The sequence below is a fragment of the Pteropus alecto genome, unplaced genomic scaffold (assembly GCF_000325575.1).
Source record: "Pteropus alecto unplaced genomic scaffold, ASM32557v1 scaffold3, whole genome shotgun sequence".
In the NCBI taxonomy this organism is placed as follows: Eukaryota; Metazoa; Chordata; class Mammalia; order Chiroptera; family Pteropodidae; genus Pteropus; species Pteropus alecto.
This window is the reverse complement of record NW_006442484.1, coordinates 60,882,076-60,904,245: the sequence shown is the minus strand read 5'-3', so window position 1 is coordinate 60,904,245 and position 22,170 is coordinate 60,882,076. Positions and strand designations below refer to the sequence as shown.

Below are 22,170 nucleotides of genomic sequence, written 5' to 3'. Positions count from 1 at the left end.
ATACTACCAGGAACGTTCGTTGTGCACTAACCGTATTTTAGCCACTGTGCCCAGGGCTTTACTAGTATCATTGCATTCCCCTGCACAAATCCCCAGGAGGTAGCTAACATTATTATTCCTGTTTTACAGATAAAGAAATGGAGGCTTAGAGGAGGGTCCAGTAACCTGCCCAAGGTCGATATGACTCTAGGTGGCAAGGCCAGGATTTGAACCTGGTCCTCTCTCCTGAGCCCACTAGGTTGTTCTGCCATGTTCAAGGTGGCTAAAATCCAAGGCAGGATCAAGTAAGCGTAAGCACATCCAGGGACCACAGAGAGAGGGACTACTTTGGAGAGAGGTCGCTGGGAGGACCTACAGGAGGTCGAGGGCTGGGCCTTCTAAAGTAAGACATCTTAGGGGTGGAGAAAACGAGGAAGGCTGTTTTGGTTAAGAGGCAGGCCAGGCTGACCTGGGGCCTGGTTCTGGGATAACCAGTTCCCGGGGGCTGGGAGGGGTCCCTTGGCAGGGGTGGTGTTGAATGGTGTGGAGTGTAGGGGAGGGCTGCAGTAAAGAAAGCAGGAGGTGCAAGAGTCCTATGGCAGGAAGACTGTGTCCTCCTCCCATAGAAAATGGACTGAGGTCACCCAGCGAGGGGAGTGGATTCATAACCCGTGCATGTTCGATGTGGAGGCAAAACAAGCCCGGCCTTTCTTTATTCTGCTTAGCAGACAGCACTATGGGGGAGGGTTCTCCTGAGAGCTGCTTCTCAGCTGGGGGAAGCACATGACCTGCCTGACCCCACAGTGGCCTAGAGAACAGAAAGAAAAGGCTTCCTATGTCAGGCCTGCCTGGGAACTCCAGGAACACAACAGCTGTGCTTCCGTCCCTCCCACTTCAGCCCTCTTCTCCCCACACCCTTGACCTTGTGCCACCAGAGAGGGGTCTTGCTACCCTGACACAACTGGTAGCATCTGAGACCAGACCTTAGTGACCTGAGGTACGTAGAAAGTTGGCCGGGTTGGAAATAAAGTCATTTCTTACCCCCTGAATAAAGTTTTCCCCAGGAACTCTTGGTCCTAGCTGAGTGACATGGCTGATTTGGGATGTAGGTCCTCCAGCGCACCTCAGCCCATTTAGGAAATCTATCCTTCTGGGAAATCCCTGAGGGACTGAGAAAAGTCAGATGCCACCGTGACCCTGCTCCCTTTTTTTGTCCTTTATAAAGCACTTTGATGGAACCACTCCTCCCCTGTAATCCTGTCAACAATCTCCTTTTTAAGAAATAGTGCTAGTCTTCTCCATCACAAGCACCCCTGCCCAGCACTGGGCCTGCACTGACCTGTTAATAAAGATTACCAATACTTTCTATGTTCTAACAACTAGATTTCTTTTGCCTGGAACTATTCCACACCAATGGAAATAGGAGTCTTAACCATTTCATACACAAGTGTAGGCTAGCTAGCCAGAGGTAGGGGAATAAATGTTCCACATTAAAAAAATTCAGTGTTGGTTCCCTAGTTCCACAAGCCACTGAGTTCCCAAGAACTGGCATTTGTGGACTGGGCCATGGTCTGCAATTAATGTGCCCCTCTAGGTCTTGTTGTACGTGAGGTCTCACAGAAACCAGAACTCCACAGTAGGCAGCCCTCATTGGAAGGGACACTGGTGAGCTTTATTGATAAGGAATGCTTATCAATATGTCTCAGAGCTTCTTGTTACCACCTTCTTAGCAAGCCTTCTCACCCACTGGGTAAGTCAGGTGCAAAACAGAGGCTCTAATTGAGAGCAGCAGAATTGATAGGAAGTCTGAAGGGTTGAGAGTTCTGGGATGTTGAAATAGCTTTGAGACAAGGCCAAGTCCTGCTGGTAATGGACTGAGAGGGTTGCTATCTTCAGTCAAGGTTAAAGGTGGACGAGAGCCACAAAAAACCATGGCACCCACACTTCATCCAGACTCTTTGGCACTTCTCACCCTTTACATACAACCAGTTCTCTGTTTCACCACAGAAATCTGCAGGCCACCCTCATACAAGGATGTAGGTTTTGATAAAGAGTCTAAGATAAATAAGACATTACTCCTTTTTATCCCTCCAAGACACATGTATTGAGCACATACTGTATGCCAGATGTGGTGCTAGGTTGATACAGAGATGAATCAGCCCTCAGCCCACACCGTGGTCGCAGTGAGGGAAGAAATACAAGGGCAGGCAATCAGATATGATGATGCCACGATACAAGACTGTAGAGTAGGTGGGGGTGTGAGGTAGAGAATCAGAAGAGGTTTCAGAGGAAAGGACACTTGCGCTGAGTATGAAAACAGGTGACTCAAAAACACCAAATCAAGGGGTCCCTGTTTTGTGACTTTATAATAAAATGTTGTCCTTATGTTATGTCAAATGTCCCTGCTTCTTCTCAAAAGGGAATTGTTTTGTCTTGTGTGTCTCAAAGTATCTCACTTCTACATTTCCATCTATCTGAAACTGGCTTTTTGGAGTTCACCATGCCCAGCAGTTTTTGCTTTGGCAAGGAGAAGGCAGATGAGGCTCATCGGGTTTATAGCAGGAGGAAATACCAATTCTTAGAAATGAAATAGTGCATAAGAAGTAGACCAAAGGTCATAGAGCTCTTTCATTTTGGCCAGTGGCATTCAGGGAGTAGAAACCTAAGCATCTGTCACATTTAGGATGGGAAGAGAAATTATGTCAGAAAGCATATCTTCTTAGGGGTGAAGTTGAGGAGTGATCTTAGATTAGCATTGACTTAAGGATTATAAGGACGAAAATATCGTATACCAGAACATACAAAGGCCTAAACCATCTAGCTAGGTGGATCAGTAATGGTGATGGGGTCTTCTGGGGAATTTCAAGGCTGAGCATGAAGCATATCAATGATCATGAGGTTGGTGGATAGGAGGTGAGTGATGAAAGCCATGAGATCATGGCAGGGTATGAGCTGATAAATTTTCCTATCTATAGGAAACAGAAGGCTCATGTGCTTGTGCGATATGCCTGGGTCTGTTCATTTTAAGGTCAGATTGCCCAGAGAGAGACACACAAGGACCTCACGTCTAGAGCAGCCAAGTGGTGATGCCCCAAGACCTCATCTGATTGAATCCCATGTCCTCTTTTTTTTTCCTAGTCATTATTTTATAATTCATTGGGGAAAATATAATCAAATTTGCACAGTTTAATGTGTAGATCGCTTTCAGAAATATATATGATATGCAAAGAAAGATATCATCAAATAAAAAATTATTTCCTCTTATGAATACATAAGCTCAAAAGAGAAGAGATAGTACTTGTAATCAAGCAAACCATGCAAGCATGTTAGTATTTGATCTATCAGTGGAACGCTGTATCACTATGTCCTCTTTGGTGCTGAGTATATGGGTATTTGAGATCTTCTGGAGGAAGACCCCATTCTTGCCTTCTCTATGCTCCTGAAGCCAGATTGTTGAGAGGGTCCTAAGGAGCTCTTAACCCATGTGAAAAAGTACTAGTTAGCCTGGAAATAGCAAAGCGATTTAAGGTTAGTTTGGAGAAAATATATCCCTTACATTCATAAGGCCAAGAGCATCCCCAGCGACCATTTTCTGTTGGTTGTTCCCAAATGGTATAGGTTTATTTAAGATTGTGCTAGAGGTAGAGTGGTACATCTCCCATATCTCCATTTCCAAGAGCTTGTGTTACATAACCATCTCCAAGTTCTGAGACCACTCATATTATCTATAGTTAAGGGAAGCCTGCCATTTTTGCAGTCTACCCTTGCTAAGCAGAGTGCTCTGTATGGAATCATTGCAGTGTGTTTGGCTTTCTCCTCCATTGGCTGAATTTAGAAAGGGCATTGTTGTTGTAGAAGCTTCCTTGCTTGTTGATGTAGAAGTGGCCTCCTGGTTATCTTCATGAGGACTTTTAATGAGTCTGTGGTGGTTTTACTTCTAATAAGTTAATAAAGGGAACTTTTTTGATAGCATAGATGTTTGGGGTGGAACTCTCTTGTCAAGTATCATAGAGGTTTGGTGAGGGTGTCCTAGCTTGGGGATGTTTAGAAGGTTTTCAGTTTGCGGGGAGGGGAGAAAGGGTAGAGCAACTAACCCCCATGGCAGCTCCCATCTGTCCAGGTTGCAACCAGATGTAACTATTCTGAGCAAGGATTTAGAGCTGCTGAGGTGTAGGTGTTTTAGGTGGTTCTATGAGAAGAAAAGACTACGCTGTGGGTCTCATGAGATAAAGGATGAATCATACCAGGCCCAACACTGGAGTCTGGGAGAGGCTTTGGTTACTTTTGGGTTGAGGTAGACACAAAGCAGTGGCCAAGCCCATGAGGGTTGACTGCTTCAGGCAGGAGAGGAGGCAGGCAAGGCACTGCTGTTGGCCGGCTTTGAGTTGATAGCATCAGCCCTTCTTCTGGTAAATATCATTTCTTAACAGTAAAATTGTTTCTCCAGTAGCTGTTCTAAATATTCTTATTTTGTCTAATCACCAAGAAGAACTGAGAAAATTAGGAAAAGCCACAAAGGTGTCCATAATAATACTAGGATGGCTAATATTTATTGGACATCTAGTTTGTGCCTAGCATTTTACAGGAAAAGAAAATGAGTCTCAGGGAGGCTGAGTTATTTGTCCAAAGTCACACAGCTCATAAGTGGCAGGCAAAGTTAGGTCATTCTGACTTCAGAGTCTATGTTCTTTTCTTTCTTTCTTTTCTTTTTTTTTTTTTTTTGGTGCATCCTTTATAGTTCTATGTTTATTTATGCATGCATATACATGTACGTTTTATTCATTACATAGGTTTTCCAGAATCTTCATTCTTTAGGCCACACAGGGATGTCTCTAATGAAAGAGTCTCTCTCTCTCTCTCTCTCTCTCTCTCTCTCGCAGTCACTTGGCAGGAAAGATCGGAGTGGGATCAAAGGACTTCAAAGTGCCCTGAGGAGGGTGGAAGCAGATTCTTCTTTGGAGAGAATTTCTTACTGGTTAAGTAAGGCCTATGTACTATTGTAAGAGAATACAGAAAATGTAGAATCAGGAAACTCAAAGTCATCAGATCTTGATGTGTGGCTTTTGGGGCAAGTCATTTAACTCTCTGAGTCAGCCTGATTCCTGTCCCATAAATTAGAATAACAATAGTTACTTGATCAGTCTCTCTGTGTTTTCTTAAGAATCAGATGATGTATTGTGCAGGATAGCACTCTGGCAACTCTATGAAGCATTCTACAAATTACATGTTTATTTCCCATGTTTAGTCACAATGTTTTGCCATTTGCAAGGAAACACATTTACATATGTTATTTATTATTTTATTTTTTTTTATATACCAATTATTTAAAACCTACTACAAGCTTTGGACAAGAAATAATATTCAGTGATTTACTATTTATATGTAATTACTTAAAATAGCTCTTCTTAGAGCAGACCTCTTTTTTTTAATATTTCTGATTAAAAAATTAAAAAAATTTTTCAATTACAGTTGACATACAATATATTAGTTTCAGGTGTACAACATAGTGATTAGACATTTCTATAATTTGTGAAGTGATCACCCATAAATCTAGTAGTCATCTGATACCATTTATCGTTATTATAATATTATTAACTATATTCCTTATGCTCTATTTTACATCGCCATGACTCTTTTGTAACTACCAATTTGTACTTGTTAATCCCTTCCTTTTTTTCACTGATACCCCTAATTCCACCTCTCCCTCCCATCTGGCAACCATCCAAATGTTCTTTTTGTATCTTTAAGTTTGTTCATGTTTTGTTTGTTCATTTATTTTGTGCTTTAGATTACATGTATACGTGAAATCATATTGTATTTCTCTTTGTCTGACTTACTCCACTCAGCATAGTACCCTCTAGGTCCATCCATGCTGTTGCCGATGGCAAGATATCATTCTTTTTTATGGCCAAGTAATATTCCATTGTATATAAGTACCACCTCATCTTTATTGATTCATCTATTGATGGACACCCAAGGTGCCTCCATATCTTGGCTATCGTAAATAATACTGCAATGAACATATGGATGTACATGTCCCTTCAAAGTAGTGTTTTGGGTTTCTTCAGATAAATACTCAGAAGTGAGATACCTGGATCCTTCTTTGTCTCTTGCTACAGCCTTTGTTTTAAAGTCTGTTTTGTCTGGTATAAGTACTGCTACCTCAGCTTTTTGTTTGTTTCTATTTCCATGAAATATCTTTTTCTATCATTTTACTTTCAGTCTCTGTGTGTCTTTCTATATGAAGTGAGTCTTTTGTGGGCAGTGGATGTAAGGGTCTTGTTTTCTTTTCCATTCAGCCACCCTATATCTTTTGATTGGAACATTTAATCCATTTACATTTAGTGAAATTGTTGATAAATGTGTAGTTATTGCCATTTTATTATTCATATTTTTAAATTTTTTTCTTTTTCTTAAAGAAGTCCCTCTAACATTTCTTGTAATACTAGTTTGGTGGTAATGAACTCTTTTAGCTTTTTCTTGTCTGGGAAGCTCTTTATCTGGCTTTCAATTCTAAATGACAGCTTTGCTGAGTAGAGTAATCTTGGTTGTAGGTCCTTGCTTTTTATCACTTTGAATATTTCATGTCAAATGCCTTCTGGCTTGCAAAGTTTCTGTTGAGAAATCAACTGACAATCTTATGAGTGCTCCCTTGAAGGTAACTAACTGCTTTTTCCTTGCTGCTTTTAAGATTCTCTCTTTTTTCTTAAACTTTGACATTTTGATTACGATGTGTCTTGGTGTTGGCCTCTTTGGATTGATCTTGTTTGGGACTCTATGCACTTCCTGGGCTTATATGTCTGTTTCTTTTGCCAGGTTAGGAAAATTTTCCATCATTTTTTCTTCAAATAGGTTTTCAATTCCTTGCTCTCTCTTTTTTCCTTCTGGTACATTTATAATGTGAATGTTGGTATAGTTGATGTCTCAGAGGCCTCTTAAACTATCTTCATTTTTTTAGATTCTTTTTTCTTTTGGCTGTTCTGATTGGGTGTTTTCTGCTGCCTTATCTTATAAATTGCTGATTCAGTCCTCTGCTTCATCTAATCTACTTTCTATTTCCTCTAATGTATTCTTTAGTTATTGTATTCTTCATTTCCGACTGGTTCTTTTTTATGTTTTTATCTCTATTTTTATGTTTCCTATCTCTTTGTTGAAGTTCTCACTGAGATCTTTGAGCATTCTTATAACCAGTGTTTTGAACTCTGTATCTGGTGGATTGCTTGTCTCCATTTTGTTTAGTTCTTTTTTTCTGAAGCTATGTTCTGTTCTTTCATTTGGAACATGCTTCTTTGTCTCTCCAGTTTTGGCTGCCTCCCTGTGTTTGTTTCTATGTATTAGGTAGGGCTGCTATGTCTTCCCAGCTTGGTGGAGTGGCCTTATGTAGTAGGTGTCCTGTGGGACCCAGTGGTGCAGTATCCCTGATTACCTGAGCTGGGTGATCCAGATGTGTCCCTTGTGTGGATTGAATGTGCCCTCCTATTGTAGCTGAGTCTTCATTATTATTTGCATGTCAGTGATAAGGATTGACTCTCAGGCCGATTGGTTATGACTGGCCATGACTGCAGTGGAGGAGCTGTTATGGAGTGGTTGACCCTACGGATCAGGATTCACTTAGCAGGGCTCTGCTGCCTGCTCAGTCTGTCCTTTAGGTATATCATTTGTAGAGGTGGTTGGATGATAAAGCAGATCCGTTTTTTTTTTTTTCTTAACAGGAAATTCTTTTTTTGTTTACAGAAGAAATTTTGTTTTCTTGTTTCTAAACTGCATTACCTACAATCTTTGAAATATAGGCAAAGAAAGAAGAAAATATAGAACACTCATAAAATTATTCACCTAGAGGATAATTATTGTTAACATCTTGGTGTATTGAGCCTATCTGATATCTTAGGTCCAGATAACTGCATTGGTGATTTTTATTATCAGTATTACATGTAAACTCTGTTTCTAAAATATATACCTGGAAACTGAAAAAAACACTTATAATGAGATGCTAATCATTTTCGGTTAAGATGATTTTCTATGGACCACAGAAACTGTTATTATAAGCTTTCTTTTAATTCTCCTCATTCCCCCTGCCCCAAATAAAAGAGAGAGAGAAAACAGACCTAATAACTAAGAGTTATGGTTGTAGTCAGAATAGACACCTCTGAACATTGTCTCCTTCCATGCTGCACTCCTTCTTTCTCTGGCGTTCTCTAGCAGTGAGTCTATGGTGTATGTGTGTCTGTGCTTTGCTGACTGGTGTGATTAATCTAATATTAGTCTACACTACCACACAGCCCACTGCCTGGAGTCAAGGGAGCAGAAGTCTTTGAGGCTCCATGTAGGCAGAGCCGGTCTCTTGAACATGCTGCACTCTAGGACTGAGCACAGTGCCTGGCACATAGTCGCCCTAGTAAATATTTTGTCATTTGTATGAATAAACGGTTCCACCACTGCCATTAGCAGCTATGTGACTTTGGGCCAATCAGTTAAATTCTCTGGATACCCTGAATGCCCTTCCAGTTAAAATATTTTATAATTCCAGGCTTTCTCTTCTGAGATTTTGATTCTGACACTGTGTGGTCATTTACCTGATGACAAATTTTCACCATTGCTATCCCCTTAAAAGTATAAAAAACTAGCAGCTGCTTTCTATTCACTTTTCCATCAATAGGAAATAATTTTCCAACTGATTATTTTCTTAGCTATCTGCCTCTTTTATTAGACATCTATGTTTGTTGAATAGATTGGTTAATGAACTAATTAAAAGAGACAGTGAGCCTGGGGTGGGGCCCTGAGTGAAACTAGATGTCTCCCTTCGCTGGTTAGCTCACTGGCGCCAAGAGCAATTCCAATCTGTGGGCTTCCTTAAACATCTTTCACTGTAAAACATTATGTTTCCTATAAGCAAGAATTATGGTTTCTTCATGAAAAACTATTTAACAAATGCCTTAAATTTAAAGGCACTGCTTCTTAATATACCTGGGCCGCTGCACAGAACAACTGTGAATTTTATTAGCTTTGATGATGCAGGGGAAGGTGATGCTCTGAAGACCTGTTCTGCTTTTCATCAGAAGCTCCTGATTGTCTTTGCAGTGGGTGGCTGTATACTACTCTTCACTGGCATCAAAGCACAGGCATCTTGCCCTGTGTTCCATTCTGTAGGACTAGAGCACTAGTACCCTTTTCCATGTTTCTCTTTCCATTGACTCCCAAGAAATGTTCCTGGCCAAATGATAACAAGGCAACAGAACAAATAGTTGGTACTTCATCAGCTTTCCCAGGCAGAGACTGCTTTCAAAGAGCTCTGTCACTGGGTACTTTCTGGGTACTGTGGTGAGATCCCAGGGTCCTCTACTAATCCACTGCTGAATGCTGCAGGTTAGGCATAAACCACTCACCTTCCCACGTATACTTAATTTTCTAGATTTATTTATTGCATCCTTACTCAATACACATTTATCAAAGATTTTATTTAGGAAAGTAAATGTTCTGAGGGATTGTGAAGAGACATCTTGCTTGTGCCTATTTTAAAAGCATATAGAATTTAATCTACCGTGCCCTCATTCTTTTGTAAAAACTTTACTTTTATGTCTATACATGAGGAGGACATAGTATGAGTTGCCTCATTTCCTTTCATGAGTTTGCCATTTCTTTTCTCCTCTTAACTGAACTTGTCTTGTTTCCTGGGTTTATTTATTTATTTTTAACTCTTAAATATACAAGAGAGAGTATGTATTAATTACCTGCTTTATTTTTAAAAAGCTTTATTGAGGTATAATTGACATATAATAACCTAGACATAATGAAAGTATACAATTTGCAAAGTTTCGACATGTTTGCATACATGAAACCATCACCACAAACAAGATAATGTATTCATTGTCCCCTAAAGCTTCTATAACTATACATTAGTTTGCATTTCCTAGAATTTTATGTAAATGGATTCGTACAGTACGTATCCCTTTTTTGCCTGGCTTCTTTCACTCAACATAATTATCCTAATTCATTCATGTTGTGACATAGCAGTAGTTCATTCCTTTTAATTGCTAAGTCATGTTCCACTATATGGAAATAACACAGTTTGTTTATCCATGGATCTATTGATGGAAATTTGGATTCTTTCTAATTTTTGGCTATTACAACTAATGCTGTTATGAACATTCATATGCAAGTCTTTGTATGGACATACACTTTCATTTCTTTCAAGTAAATACCTAAGAGTAGAATGTATGGATCATGTAGTAGGTCTGTATTTAACTTTTTAAGAAATTGCCAAACTGTTTTCCAAAGTGACTGTATCATTTTACATTCCCACCAGCAATGTATAAATGTTCTAATTCCTCTACATCCTCACCAACAATGATATTGTCCATCCTTTTAATTTTAGCTATTTAATAAGTATGTAATGTGATTTCGATTCGCATTTCTCTAATGATTAATGATGTTGAGTAGTATTTCATGTGCTTATTTGCTGTCCATATCTTCTTTGGTGAAATGTCTGTTTAAACCTTTGCCTACTTTTAATTGCATTGTCTGCTTTCATATTAGAGAGGTTTTTTTTTTTTTTTGGTATATTCTAGATATCCTTTGTCTAATGTATGCTTTAAAATATTTTATTTCTGTCTATGATTGGTCTTCATTCTCTTAATAGTGTACATTTCAAAGAGCAGGTTATTAGTTTTTATAAAATACAATTTATCAATTTGTTCTTTTTATGGATTGTGCTTTGGTGTTATATCTAAGAAATCATTGTCTAACCCAAGGTCACGAGAGATTTCTCCTATGTTTATTTTAGACATTTTAAAATTTTAATTTTTACATTTCTATGATCCATCTTGACTTAGTTCTTGTCTAGGCTGCAAGGTATAGATCGAAATTTGGTGTCTATTTTAGCACTATTTACTGACAAGGTTATTCTTTCACTAGTGAATTGCCTTTGCATCTTTTTTTGAAAAATATTTATATTGTCCATATATATGTGTCTTTATACCAATATTTATGATAAGCCTTAAAATCAGGTAGTGTTAGTTCTCCAACTTTATTCTTCTTGCCTGCTTATACTTTTAACTTATGAGAATTTTAAACTTGGGTCGAGAGTATCAGAGCAAGAGTACCAATCATAGTAACAATAACTTTCAATTCACTTACCAAGGCTTGTGACTATTCAGAGAGTCAGCAAGAACATGAACAACAACAGAATCAGATCTCGTTCTGAATTCTGGTTCTACCATTTACTATCTATGTGACTCTCTAGTTAAGTACTTATAATCTCAAAGTCTCAGGCTCCTCAACTGTACAATGAGGATGATAATATTTACCTCAAAATATTGTTTTAAGGATCAAATTAGAAAATATCTCTGATATAATTTTTGCTTATTATACATTATTTTAGTTTAAAAAATTAGTGCAATAAAAATATCCATTATTTAGTTACCTAAGGCAGATAAAAATATCTTTGGCATTCTTATTTCTCTTATTTTATCTTCCTTTGAAAGTCTTTTGAGTAATTCTTATTTAGTTTCAAAAATTAGATATAATTTTGAGGTTTGAATTTATAATTTGAACACTAGATATACCAAAATATACTAGTGTTTCTCATACATTTGTGTTACATTCAAATGGATGGGTTAAATACCAACAGTGTAATGGTTGAATAAAGTTGTTTGATGGTAGGGGTCTATAGGAGCAGAGATTTGTTATGAACTTTGAGGCACAGAAAATCCAACTCCATGGGATAATGTATGTGAATAATGACTGGAAATCTAAATTTTTCTCTTATGGTGACTTGGGTTAGATATTGATCCATCTTTATTGTGTCTTGGTGAAGGTATAACTTGAGTTTTCATTGAAAGATTAATTAAACAATATAAAAAACTCCACATATCATAAGAAAAAGACTAATAACTGAATTTAGGAATGGGTAAAAGATATGTATGGGCAGTTCACAATTAAAAAAGCCAGAACTTTTAATAAACATATGAAAAGAATCTTAACCTCACTTGTATTTAGTGAAATGCAAATCAAAGCAACAATGAAATGCCATGTCAAGCACATCATATTGGTAAAAAGTAATAAGGTTGATAAATTCAAATATTCGCAAGGACGTTGGAAAAAGGAATTCATATGTGGCTGGTAGGAGTGTAACTTGGTAAAACTAGCTTTGAAAGCTGTTTGACAATACTTAAAAAGTTGAATATGAATATGCCCTAAGATCCAGCACTTCCTTTCCTTGATATATGCTGTAGAGAAATTCTTATACGTATGCACAGAGAAGCATGAAGAAAAAAATATATTGCAACACCATTTGTAATAATGAAAAATCGAAAACAGCCTAACTTACTACCTACCTATCTCCCTCTCCCTCCCGCCTTCTCTCCCTCCCTCCCTCCTTCTCTCTCTCTCTCTCTCTCTTTCTCTCTCTCTCTCTTCATCTCTCCCTCTCTCCCTCTCCCTTACTTATCACACACACACACACACACACACACACTTCAAGTTATTTTCTGAACCATTTGCTAGTCATAGTACTCATGGCACTTTACCCCTAAAGCTATTTTTTATTTTTATTTTTATTTTTATTTATTTATTTATTTATATATTACGCCTACAGCACCTGGTCTTCTTAGGTGGTCTCCCATCCAGTACTAAATAGGCCTAACCCTGCTTAGCTTCCAAGATCAGAAGGAATTGGGCTTGTTCAGGGTAGCATGGCCATAGACTTAAAGCTATTTTTTAACACAAAGTTTTGCAGCGGATATAGAAAAATGTTAATATGTTCAATTTTGCTGGTAGAAACATATAGATCTGTCATTTTCTGTACTTGTCTATATTCCTGAGATGTTAAAACTTGAAAGTAAACATGAAAAACTTTTAAAGAAACGTGATACTTGTTCCTTTTTTTTTGCTTTCTTTTCTTTACAAATTTCTTTTAATTCCCCACCTTAAGACCAAGCAAGTGTCTGTCCCGTTTTGTGTCTTGTTTGATTTAAATCTATAATGTGCCTTTGGCACTTTTCCTCACATGATTTGAAGTATCTCCAAGGTACCTATTTTGTGTTCAGTCTCTTTAGATATCTCTTTGCTTCCAGTGATCTTTGTTTGTTATGACAGTAAACTTTTTGGGCCTAAGTTGTCAGTTATTTCCCTGCTTCTTTGATATTAGTGGGAGTTTAGATTGATGCTTGGAACTGAACTTCTGTATTTCTTGACAGGAAGCTTTGCAGGGCTTATTAATATTGCTCTATCTCTCTGTCTTGGTATGTAAGATATTTATATGTAGGGAAGGAAGTTTGTTTCAGAATAGATTAGATCATGCACTTCTGAGAATTTCTAAAGCATGTAATAAACAATTCTTAATCTTTAAAACAAAGGCTTAGAGTGCTCTCTCAGTCTACACAGTATTTTTAGCTGCCAAAATGAACTTTTTGCCCATGTCAAGCTCACTTTACATGTACATACTTCAAGTTCCCTATTTTCTTTCATCTATTTCTTTGGTAAACAGATGACAGCAACTTCCTCTGCCTGATCTCTCTGTGACATACTACAAATTTAGCTCAGACACCAGCTGGCTGTGTGTGTCTTTAGCTATTCATAGAAAGAGAGGGTTTACCTTCCTTCCTTTTGGAGAAACCTGGGTCTTTTCCTGATTCCGAATCTGTTTGCAAAGGGCTGTTTGGAATTGGAGCTACTGGGTAATGGAAAAGTTCTATTTGTTGTACTTGAACAATCTGTTAAATTACTCTGATGAACCATTTCCAATATGTGTTGATCTTACTGTGCTTGCTTTTTAATTATTTTCCCCTCCTGTATTCATGGGTGGTGTAAAGACCTACGTGCCCAACAGTGTGATAGCTGTTGGTTATCACAGAGAGTCCACTTGAACAACCAATGAAAGTACATGCAAATGTCACAGAGCACTTAGCTCAGCTACTATGCCTGAATGCTGCTTGAATCCTGGCCTGGTCCTGGATTCTAATTTTGGTCCAGAAACTACCCTGAAGTCAGCCTGTAAGATACAAACCAGATTCTGTGACCAACCTGGAAGTTTGGTCCAAGGCTTCCAAAGTTCCTAGAAAACGAGCCAATACGGCCTCTAGGGAGTCCTGGGCAAAATGTATTTATTTCCCAATTCAGAAGAGATTTTTTTTTTTCTTGTCAGTATAGACTTTCTGTTTAGGGCAGTTTAGAATTAGATGAGTTTTGGGGCAGTATTCACTAAGACATTTGTCTCATTGCATTTGATGATTTTTACAAATCATTTAACATCACAAATATCACTAATTGCCATGTCCCTGTTAATTATTTTTGTTCTGATGCTCTAAATTTGGAAACTGGTAACTAGACTGTAAGTTTCTTTAGGGTGAAGGCTGGATGTTTTAAATTCTATATTCCCTACATTTATCACAATGTCTAGGATATAATAACTCCTCAATAAATGTCTATGTCTAGGAAACATGGCTGAATAAATGGTTGCAAAAGATATTCTGTATTTATTTTATCCTTCTCCTATTTTTTTTTACTCTTCTGTGCCATGTCTCTTAGACCAAAGTCTTAGATGATTTCTAGCACCATGTGTTTGTACTATTTCCCATAACTATTCCTTAATATCTCCTACCCCAAATTTTGTTCATTTTTAAAAAATAATGTTTTGTTTTCTCCCTTGGACTTTGTCCTTCATGTTTAAATTATTTAAAAAATTAGTTATATCTCTATCAGATTCTTATCTCAAGTTCTTTCTGGTTGCTATGCCTGCTGACTCTTGCTTATGGAATTGTTTCCACATGGGTCTTGTGGTTTAGGTTTATGAGCTCATTTTCAGTGGAAGTTTAATCTGTGGGTGTCCTGAGTTTCTTGGATTAAGGGAACATTTCTCCAGATAGGTTTTGTTTTTTCTCCTTGGTGCCGTAGGGGTATCCTTCGCATAGCATCAATATTTATGCCTGTTTTTCAGCTTGGAAAGTTCCTGGACTGCACAGGTACTGTGTATTCAAAATCTGAAACCACATGAGAACAGACTCTTGGGATGCAAATGCTCAGTGGAGATACTTTTATTCCCCTACCAAGAATGTAGGCCAAGGCATTGCTTGCCATCTGCCTGCAGAGTGTTTGGCTTTTTTTTGAGCCCATCATTTCACTTTAAGAATCTTTCTTCAAGTCTATGGCCATGCCACCCTGAACAAGCCTGATCTTGTCTGATTTCAGAAGCTAAGCAGGCTTGGGCCTGGTTAATACTTGGATGAGAGACCACCTAGGAAGACCAGGTGCTGTAGGGATTGTAAGCTGACAAGGTCCTTGCAATCTATGAGGTCAACCAAGGGTTGCTTCGCCTAAAAAAATAATTAAAAAATTTAAAAATTTAAAAAATAATAATAATAAAAAGAATCTTTCTTCAAGACTACTTCAAAGGTTTTTCTCTACATGAGGGTCTCATTCTAGTTCTCCACCTCATCTCCTACCCCTGAGCAAGTGTTAAATCCCCACCTTTTGCTGTACTGACTTCTCCCTGTTGTCTAAGCTCATGTACTTTCAGCTTTAGTTCTCAGTTTACTCTTCATTTTCAGCTCCAGATATTTAATTTATTGTAAACTCATCTAAAAAATTGTTTACTATATGTTTGTCACATATTTTTTTTCAGATTTTTTTGGGAGATTAAAAGGTTTATAGACTATCAAGGCAACTTTGAATAAGATGTTCTTGCTTCCATTTTTATAAAGAAAAAGTTTCAGGTTGGGAGTCAGGATACCTAATTCTTTGACATTAATTTGCTGTGTTGGGCAAGTCACAGAACCTATCCAAGGGCCCAGAATGTCTCTCTTTTAAGAAGTGATAATAAGACTTAACAACATACTTCTGAAAGGTCTGTTCTCCCTAACAGGGATGTTATGAGATTCAAGCAGTAGAATAGATGAAAAAGCATGTCAGAAAAAAAAATCAGAAGCTCTTCCATAATTACCAGATAGGTTTTGTTGATACCTAGAGGTATCACTGGCCTAGAATCTATTTTTACCAGTATTCCCTTTTCCCCAGAGCCTTTCCCCTCCTTCTACCATTGCATCTCCTACTCCATTTGTCTAGCTTATAACAAAGTAGAGTGGCCTTATGCTTAGGCAGAGGATCAACTGCAAACATCTGGCTGATTTCACCTGATTGAATATGATGATGACTATGGCTCTGTTATTCACCCCTTGACTCATGATCCTGTTTGTCATTTGGGTTCCTGCTATGGAGCAGGTCTTAGCAAACCTTGGTGAGCAATGGACATACATTGCTATTTTGGTTAAGGTCTTAATAGCACTTGAAGTTGTTTATATGGTCTCGTTGCTTTGGAGAACCAAAGGACTACTACCTGAATACCCGCAGTTACCTGTCTGTATCACTGAAGGAGATGATCAATTGACATAGATGTTTTGGAAGCTACAGGAAATTTTTAAATGCATATTAACAGGACACTGGGATTTACAATCAAGATTTTTTACAATATGATCTCACATAACACACCCATTTTATACTATAAAAACTTCAATTTGAACAAGCCATGTCATAAAAGTGTCATAAAAGGGCCACAAAATCAGCAAGGCCAGTCATATAACAGACCAACAGATTTAGATATTAGGGTTTTCTTGGCTTTTTATTTGAGGCCAAATTCTCAAACAGAGCACTGACTTTGTTTCAGGTCAAGTGAAGTCATAATTTGGGTTGGGTTAGTACTTGTTTAAATTGCTTAGGTAAGATTTAATTTGTTAAACCAAACTGGAACCAGTTCAATTCACAGAAGAACGTATAATTATATAACTTTTATCCTAGGACTTAAGAGAAAATTTTTAGTGGAGATTCAAAGGGAATATGAGGCTAAAATAGAAAGTGCTTATAGAGATCTCAGTAGAAGAAATAGAAATAGAAAACATTTGTGGAAGTCTGGTTTCAGTTATTTGTATAATTCATTGTACAAATGAATATACTTGATTCTCAAGCCAGCGTGTTTTCAAATGTTGAATCTATACTTTCACAGAAAGGGTGATATAACTGTAAGAGGGTGAACCATGGCTGAATATCTTACTGAATTTTCCAAGGCATACCATTATTTCATATGGAATAGTTATATGACTACCCAATTTCCAGATATCTATAGTAATTACTTGCAACAGCATATATAGACAACGTAAATTCCAGCTAATTCAGACTCCTCTTTTTATCCACTTAAAGATTAGTTCATTCCTTCATAAAACCTAATTACCAGACTTCCTAACAAATAGACTAGTTCGAAGATCAGTTCTTGTCATGTCCCCTGCCTGCCATCTGTTTTAGATATTAGTGAGTCATGAAATGCATCAAAACAATAGTCTTAAAGAGACTGAGCAAGAGTAGAAGCCTTAAACTGTCAGAAAATAGAATGATATCCTTGGGCTAATCAAAGGTTGTTAGGTAGATTGTATAATCAAGTAATCACAGGAATAATGATTAAAATAATAGCAAAACCATGAAACTCTGGAAACTAAAATGTATGCTAATTTTTGGAAAAACCTTAAAACAACATACAGGCTCTGGTTACCATTGTTATGGAGCGATTGATAGAAATTTGTGGACGAGAACATGCACACAGACCAATTCAATTTGGCCAATTTATGCTAAGCACCTAGTTTGTTGCTACTATGGGGATAAACAGGAGTAAGACCTAGTCTTCATCCTATGAGAGTTTAGTCTTGAAAGAAAGATATCACACAACTATCTATGCTGATGACAATAAGGCTCTCTATACAGAGCACTTGCTATGTAAGAACCAAGCCTCATGCCTGCCTAGAGCTTTGTTTACTTGTGTTATCTTGAATTCTTTTCTCAGTTCTCCAAGGTAGATATTATTATCTTCAATTTACAGATGGAACAGCAATATTTTTCCCCTGCATGGTATTTTGCTGCCTCTCCAAGGACATAGACCAGAGTCTGACCAGTGAAGATCTAATCTTGGCTCTGATCTGGAGTCTTAGAGAAATTTCTTCATTTATTTGAGTTACAGTTTTCTCATCTGTAAAACAGAAATAGTAATGTCAACCTCAGCTCTTTTCAGAAAAGCCTTATTCTGCCACCCTAAGGAATTTTATTCCCATCTTCCCAGTTCCTTGATCCCATTAACCTGTTTAACTTTGTCATAGCCTTTATCATTACCAAAATGATCTTACGTGTCATTTGTTTACATGACTATGTTAGCCTCCTCATTCGAATTTAAGTTTAATAGAGTTAGAGACTGGGCCTTTCATGGTCACCCTTCGGTCCCCAGAATCTGGTTCCTGGGACACAGTGGGCATTCAGTAAGTATTACATGAATACTTATTGAAGTGGTCTAGGCCAGTGGTCCCCAACCCTTTTGGCACCAGGGATTGGTGCTCCTATGAGAATCTAATGCCTGATAATCTGAGGTGGAGCTGAGGTGGTGATGCTAGCGCTGAGGAGCGGCTGCAAATACAGATGACGCTTGTCTTGCTGGCCTGCTGCTCACCTGCTATGCGGCCCAGTTCCTAACAGGCCATGGACCGGTACTGGTCCATGGCCCAGGGGTTGGGGACCCCTGGTCTAGGCAACAGTTAATGGGGATAGAAAGGAGAAAATGACTGTCTTTATGTTTAATGTCCTTGTGAATCATTCTACTACTTTCTCTTAGAAGGAAAATAAATCATTGAAAGCCTTTATGTTTAATGTCCTTGTGAATCATTCTACTACGTTTTAGAAGGAAAATAAATCATTGAAAGGTTTTGAACTATGCTGTTAAGGTGGGTAAAAGGGTTCAAATTTGTTTTTTTAACCATTAGGTTTGAAAATAAAGGTTTGAAAATAAATTCATTTTTATCATCCAGTTCATGATGATCCATCATTGACCTGAGCTGGCCTTCTATTAAAGGAGAAAGGAGGCCATTATGACCCACAGGCACAGAAACTGGCATCTTTAGTACATGTCACTGTGGGAGATGCCGAGAGAAATGTGTAGCCAGAACTCACTTGAATAGGTGTTTAGCCTTCACTCTCTCCTACAAGCATTAACCTCAGAGTGAGTGACATGTCTTACTAGGTCTACAAAAGGCACTTGCAACCACCACTGACTTGTTTATCTTTGCCTATTGTTTCAGGATTCTGAGAAGCGAACCCCACTTCATGTGGCTGCGTTTCTGGGAGATGCAGAGATCATTGAAATTCTGATTCTTTCAGGTAAATACAAGCTATACTTAAAGTCAACTGCAGATAAAATTTAAACGACTAACTTACTGGATTGACTACCACGCTAAACCAAAACAAATTTCTTTCTTGTGCTCATGGAAATATATTTGATCAGTGATTTTATCAGTAGATGACAAACAATGCAAGAAGTTGTTCTTATTGAAAACTGACTTCGCTAGGAAAACTTTTATATTGCTTTGAAAGTCTGATTCTTGACTGTCCAATCAGGCCCAGGATTGCAGATGAATTCAGTATACTTGGATATACTCAATTCAGTATATTTGAATACCTTTTTATTTTTTCCATGGTAAAAAAAATGGAACAAGAAAACTGGTTTCTTAAAGTCTATGTGAACACACACAAATTTAAATTGTGCTGCAAAACAATGCTTTGTTTTGTTTATGGATATATGACTGTGACTATGTGATAAAAATATAAAAACATAGAAGGAGAAGAAACATCAATTTCTGGGTAGTGATTACCTCTGAGGAAGCAAGTCGAGTGAGAGATATTTTCAGGGAAGCGTATAAAAGAGACTACAGCTCTGTAAATTATTTTATTTTTTAAAAATTTGAAGCAAATATGGCAAACACATGTTAAATCTGCTTTGTGTGTACACTGGTCTTCATAATATTCTCTATGTATTTTAAATATTTCATTTGATTTAAAAATGCCAATGCTTTAATTTTCAGAAATCTATACGCTTGGTACATCTCACCAAACAGGTTTCCAAAACCAGTATGTGCTTTCTCCCTTTAGTATTTGCTAGAGAAATCCCTGCAATGAATCTGAGCCTGTGCACGTGCCTTAGTGTGGATTGTATGCAGACTGGCTGGCTTTCTTCTTCCTTTTTGTTCGGGAAGATTAAAATCTGGAGGAAATGCCTCTGCCCACAGACTATGCCAAAGGCCTACACTAAGGTTTTGCCTTTGTTTGCAGAAATATAGGGAAATAGTAGAATTCCAAAGTAAGCTATGCAAAGGTGTAGGAGATGATACATGTATTTACTTAGATACGGAGAACATTGTGGAAAAGAAACAAGAATTGTGCTATAATAGACAAGGCAGATTCACATTGCCCTATTTTTGTTGTGTTCACCTTCTTGAGGTGGGTTTTCCCAGAAAACAAGTAGTCTGCCTTACAACACATGTGCCCTGTGCTCCTGACAGTCACGTGGGACTTAGGTTGTATTTTGTGTGCCATTTTGTATTCTCGAGAACAGGCCTTCCTCCTGACAGTTCTGAAGATATTCCAGGGCTATGTTCCAAACTATCATGTGTTGTTTAGTGCTGGCACAGGCTATGGCGAAGAGCCAACACACACCTGGCCAGTCGTTGCATCAGTAGAAATTTGGCCCATGGAAAATTGTAGGCAGAAATGAATGGAGATGTAAAATAAAGAATTTTATGATATCACACCTAGTAGTCTCAACTAGCTATACCCACCATCTGAATGTTGTAGTAAGACATCTCAGAGTCTCAGAGGAATGTTCTGTTCATGAATGTGCAAATTCAAAACTTCATCTTAGACCTGCAAATTTGCCTTTTGTTTGTTTATTTTTCCACATCTGAAAGGGAAGGTTTTTATTCTGCAGCATAGAGTTGACCTATCTGTTTTCCTCAGGTATCTGGGAGTTGGTGATTGAGAAAGTTGGTTTCACATCACCTTCACATGGATGTGAAGCCCACCAGCCCCTCTTATATATGGCATATTCAGTAGAGCCAAGGGAAGCGGTTCCATATACCTTGATCTGCATACCTCTTTAGTGTTAGAATTACTGAGCTGTTAACCTCTGTAGCACATGCGATGGAATTTTTCTTCCTCCCTCCATCAAATTAGGAAGGCTTAGGGTAAGGGAGAGCATTAGGAAAGTTCTTTAGAAATTTTACTCAACTGTAGAAGCTTAGGCAAACTCTTGGAATTCACATGGCTTTAATTTTCAATTTGCATATTATAGTTCTAAAGAAATATCATTGTAAGCATGATGATTTCATCTCTGAGCTTACATCTGGCAGCTGACCCTTTAGGGATCCAACCAAACTGTTTTCCAGCTTAATAATGAATGAGGTGCTAATGATTCCCATGTTGGACAAATAATTTGGCCTTGCCAGAATAGCCCATTACAGCTGTGTTCTCTATTGTAGTATTAACTTACAGAGCATAGTGTAACCGAAACCTGCTAAATTCCTACTGACAATATCTCCTATTAGCCAGGTGGATGGAGAGTCCTGAATGCAGCATACGTGAGAATTTAGGCCTTGCAAATTTCCTCTACTTATAACTGCCAGTCCAGATTCTGGTTCCGTCCCCTGCACCCCACCTATCCCCGCCGCCCCAGCTTCTGTTTGGGAACTGGCCTAGTCAGGCTTAAAGCAGAGAGAGGGAAAAGAGTTTGCCAACTTATTTGCTCAGAGATGTATGAATTAGATCAATGTGAGCCAATCAGTGGATAAGTTAAGAGATGAAAGTTGAGATATAAGAAGCAGACCACACACAAAAAATGACTACAGTGACAATACCTTGTAGAGAAACTCTGGGGTGCACGAGGGTTAGAGTCGCAGGCTGAACAAAGGAAAGTGGAAGTACCTATCCTCTAACATAGGAGTGTTTGTGATGTGTCAGTATTAATTTAAAATAATCAATTTATTAGAATGTAGGCCATCAAACAAATTGGTACTCCTATAAAATTATTACCTGTGATTTTTCAAAATGTGATTTCCCCTCCCAATGCAAATTGCCTCCTGAGCCATGGCAGATCATGCTTTTGATTCTTGTATGCATAACGAATATTTGCCTTTTGAGGTTGGATTTATTATTTTGTTTTTCGTTTTTTCCAAGAGGTGAAAGAGGGTTGATTAAATCAGGCTGTGCTGATTGTGGCCCCCAGTGTGGTATGATTATTCAGTGATGAGCCATTGTCTGGTGGGAATGTAAACTGGCTCCAAAGGCAAGTCCAAGAGGAGTTCGAAAAATGTTCTGAGCAGTGGCCACATACATGGAATTACC

The 22,170-nt window shown here is 38.1% G+C and overlaps 1 protein-coding gene and 2 pseudogenes across 2 annotated transcripts in view; 2 read left to right on the top strand and 1 right to left on the bottom strand.

The window, feature by feature from the left end:
- ANKRD44 (ankyrin repeat domain 44) overlaps window positions 1-22,170 on the top strand; it is a 178,396-nt gene that overhangs the window by 23,180 nt on the left and 133,046 nt on the right. For both annotated transcript variants that reach the window (XM_025039527.1, XM_025039526.1), the window contains exon 2: window positions 19,077-19,155. In XM_025039527.1, the coding sequence (XP_024895295.1) occupies window positions 19,077-19,155 (79 nt within the window). The remainder of the gene's footprint in view (window positions 1-19,076; window positions 19,156-22,170) is intronic.
- LOC112470595 lies at window positions 12,563-12,680 on the bottom strand (annotated as a pseudogene).
- Window positions 15,115-15,233, top strand: LOC112470738 (annotated as a pseudogene).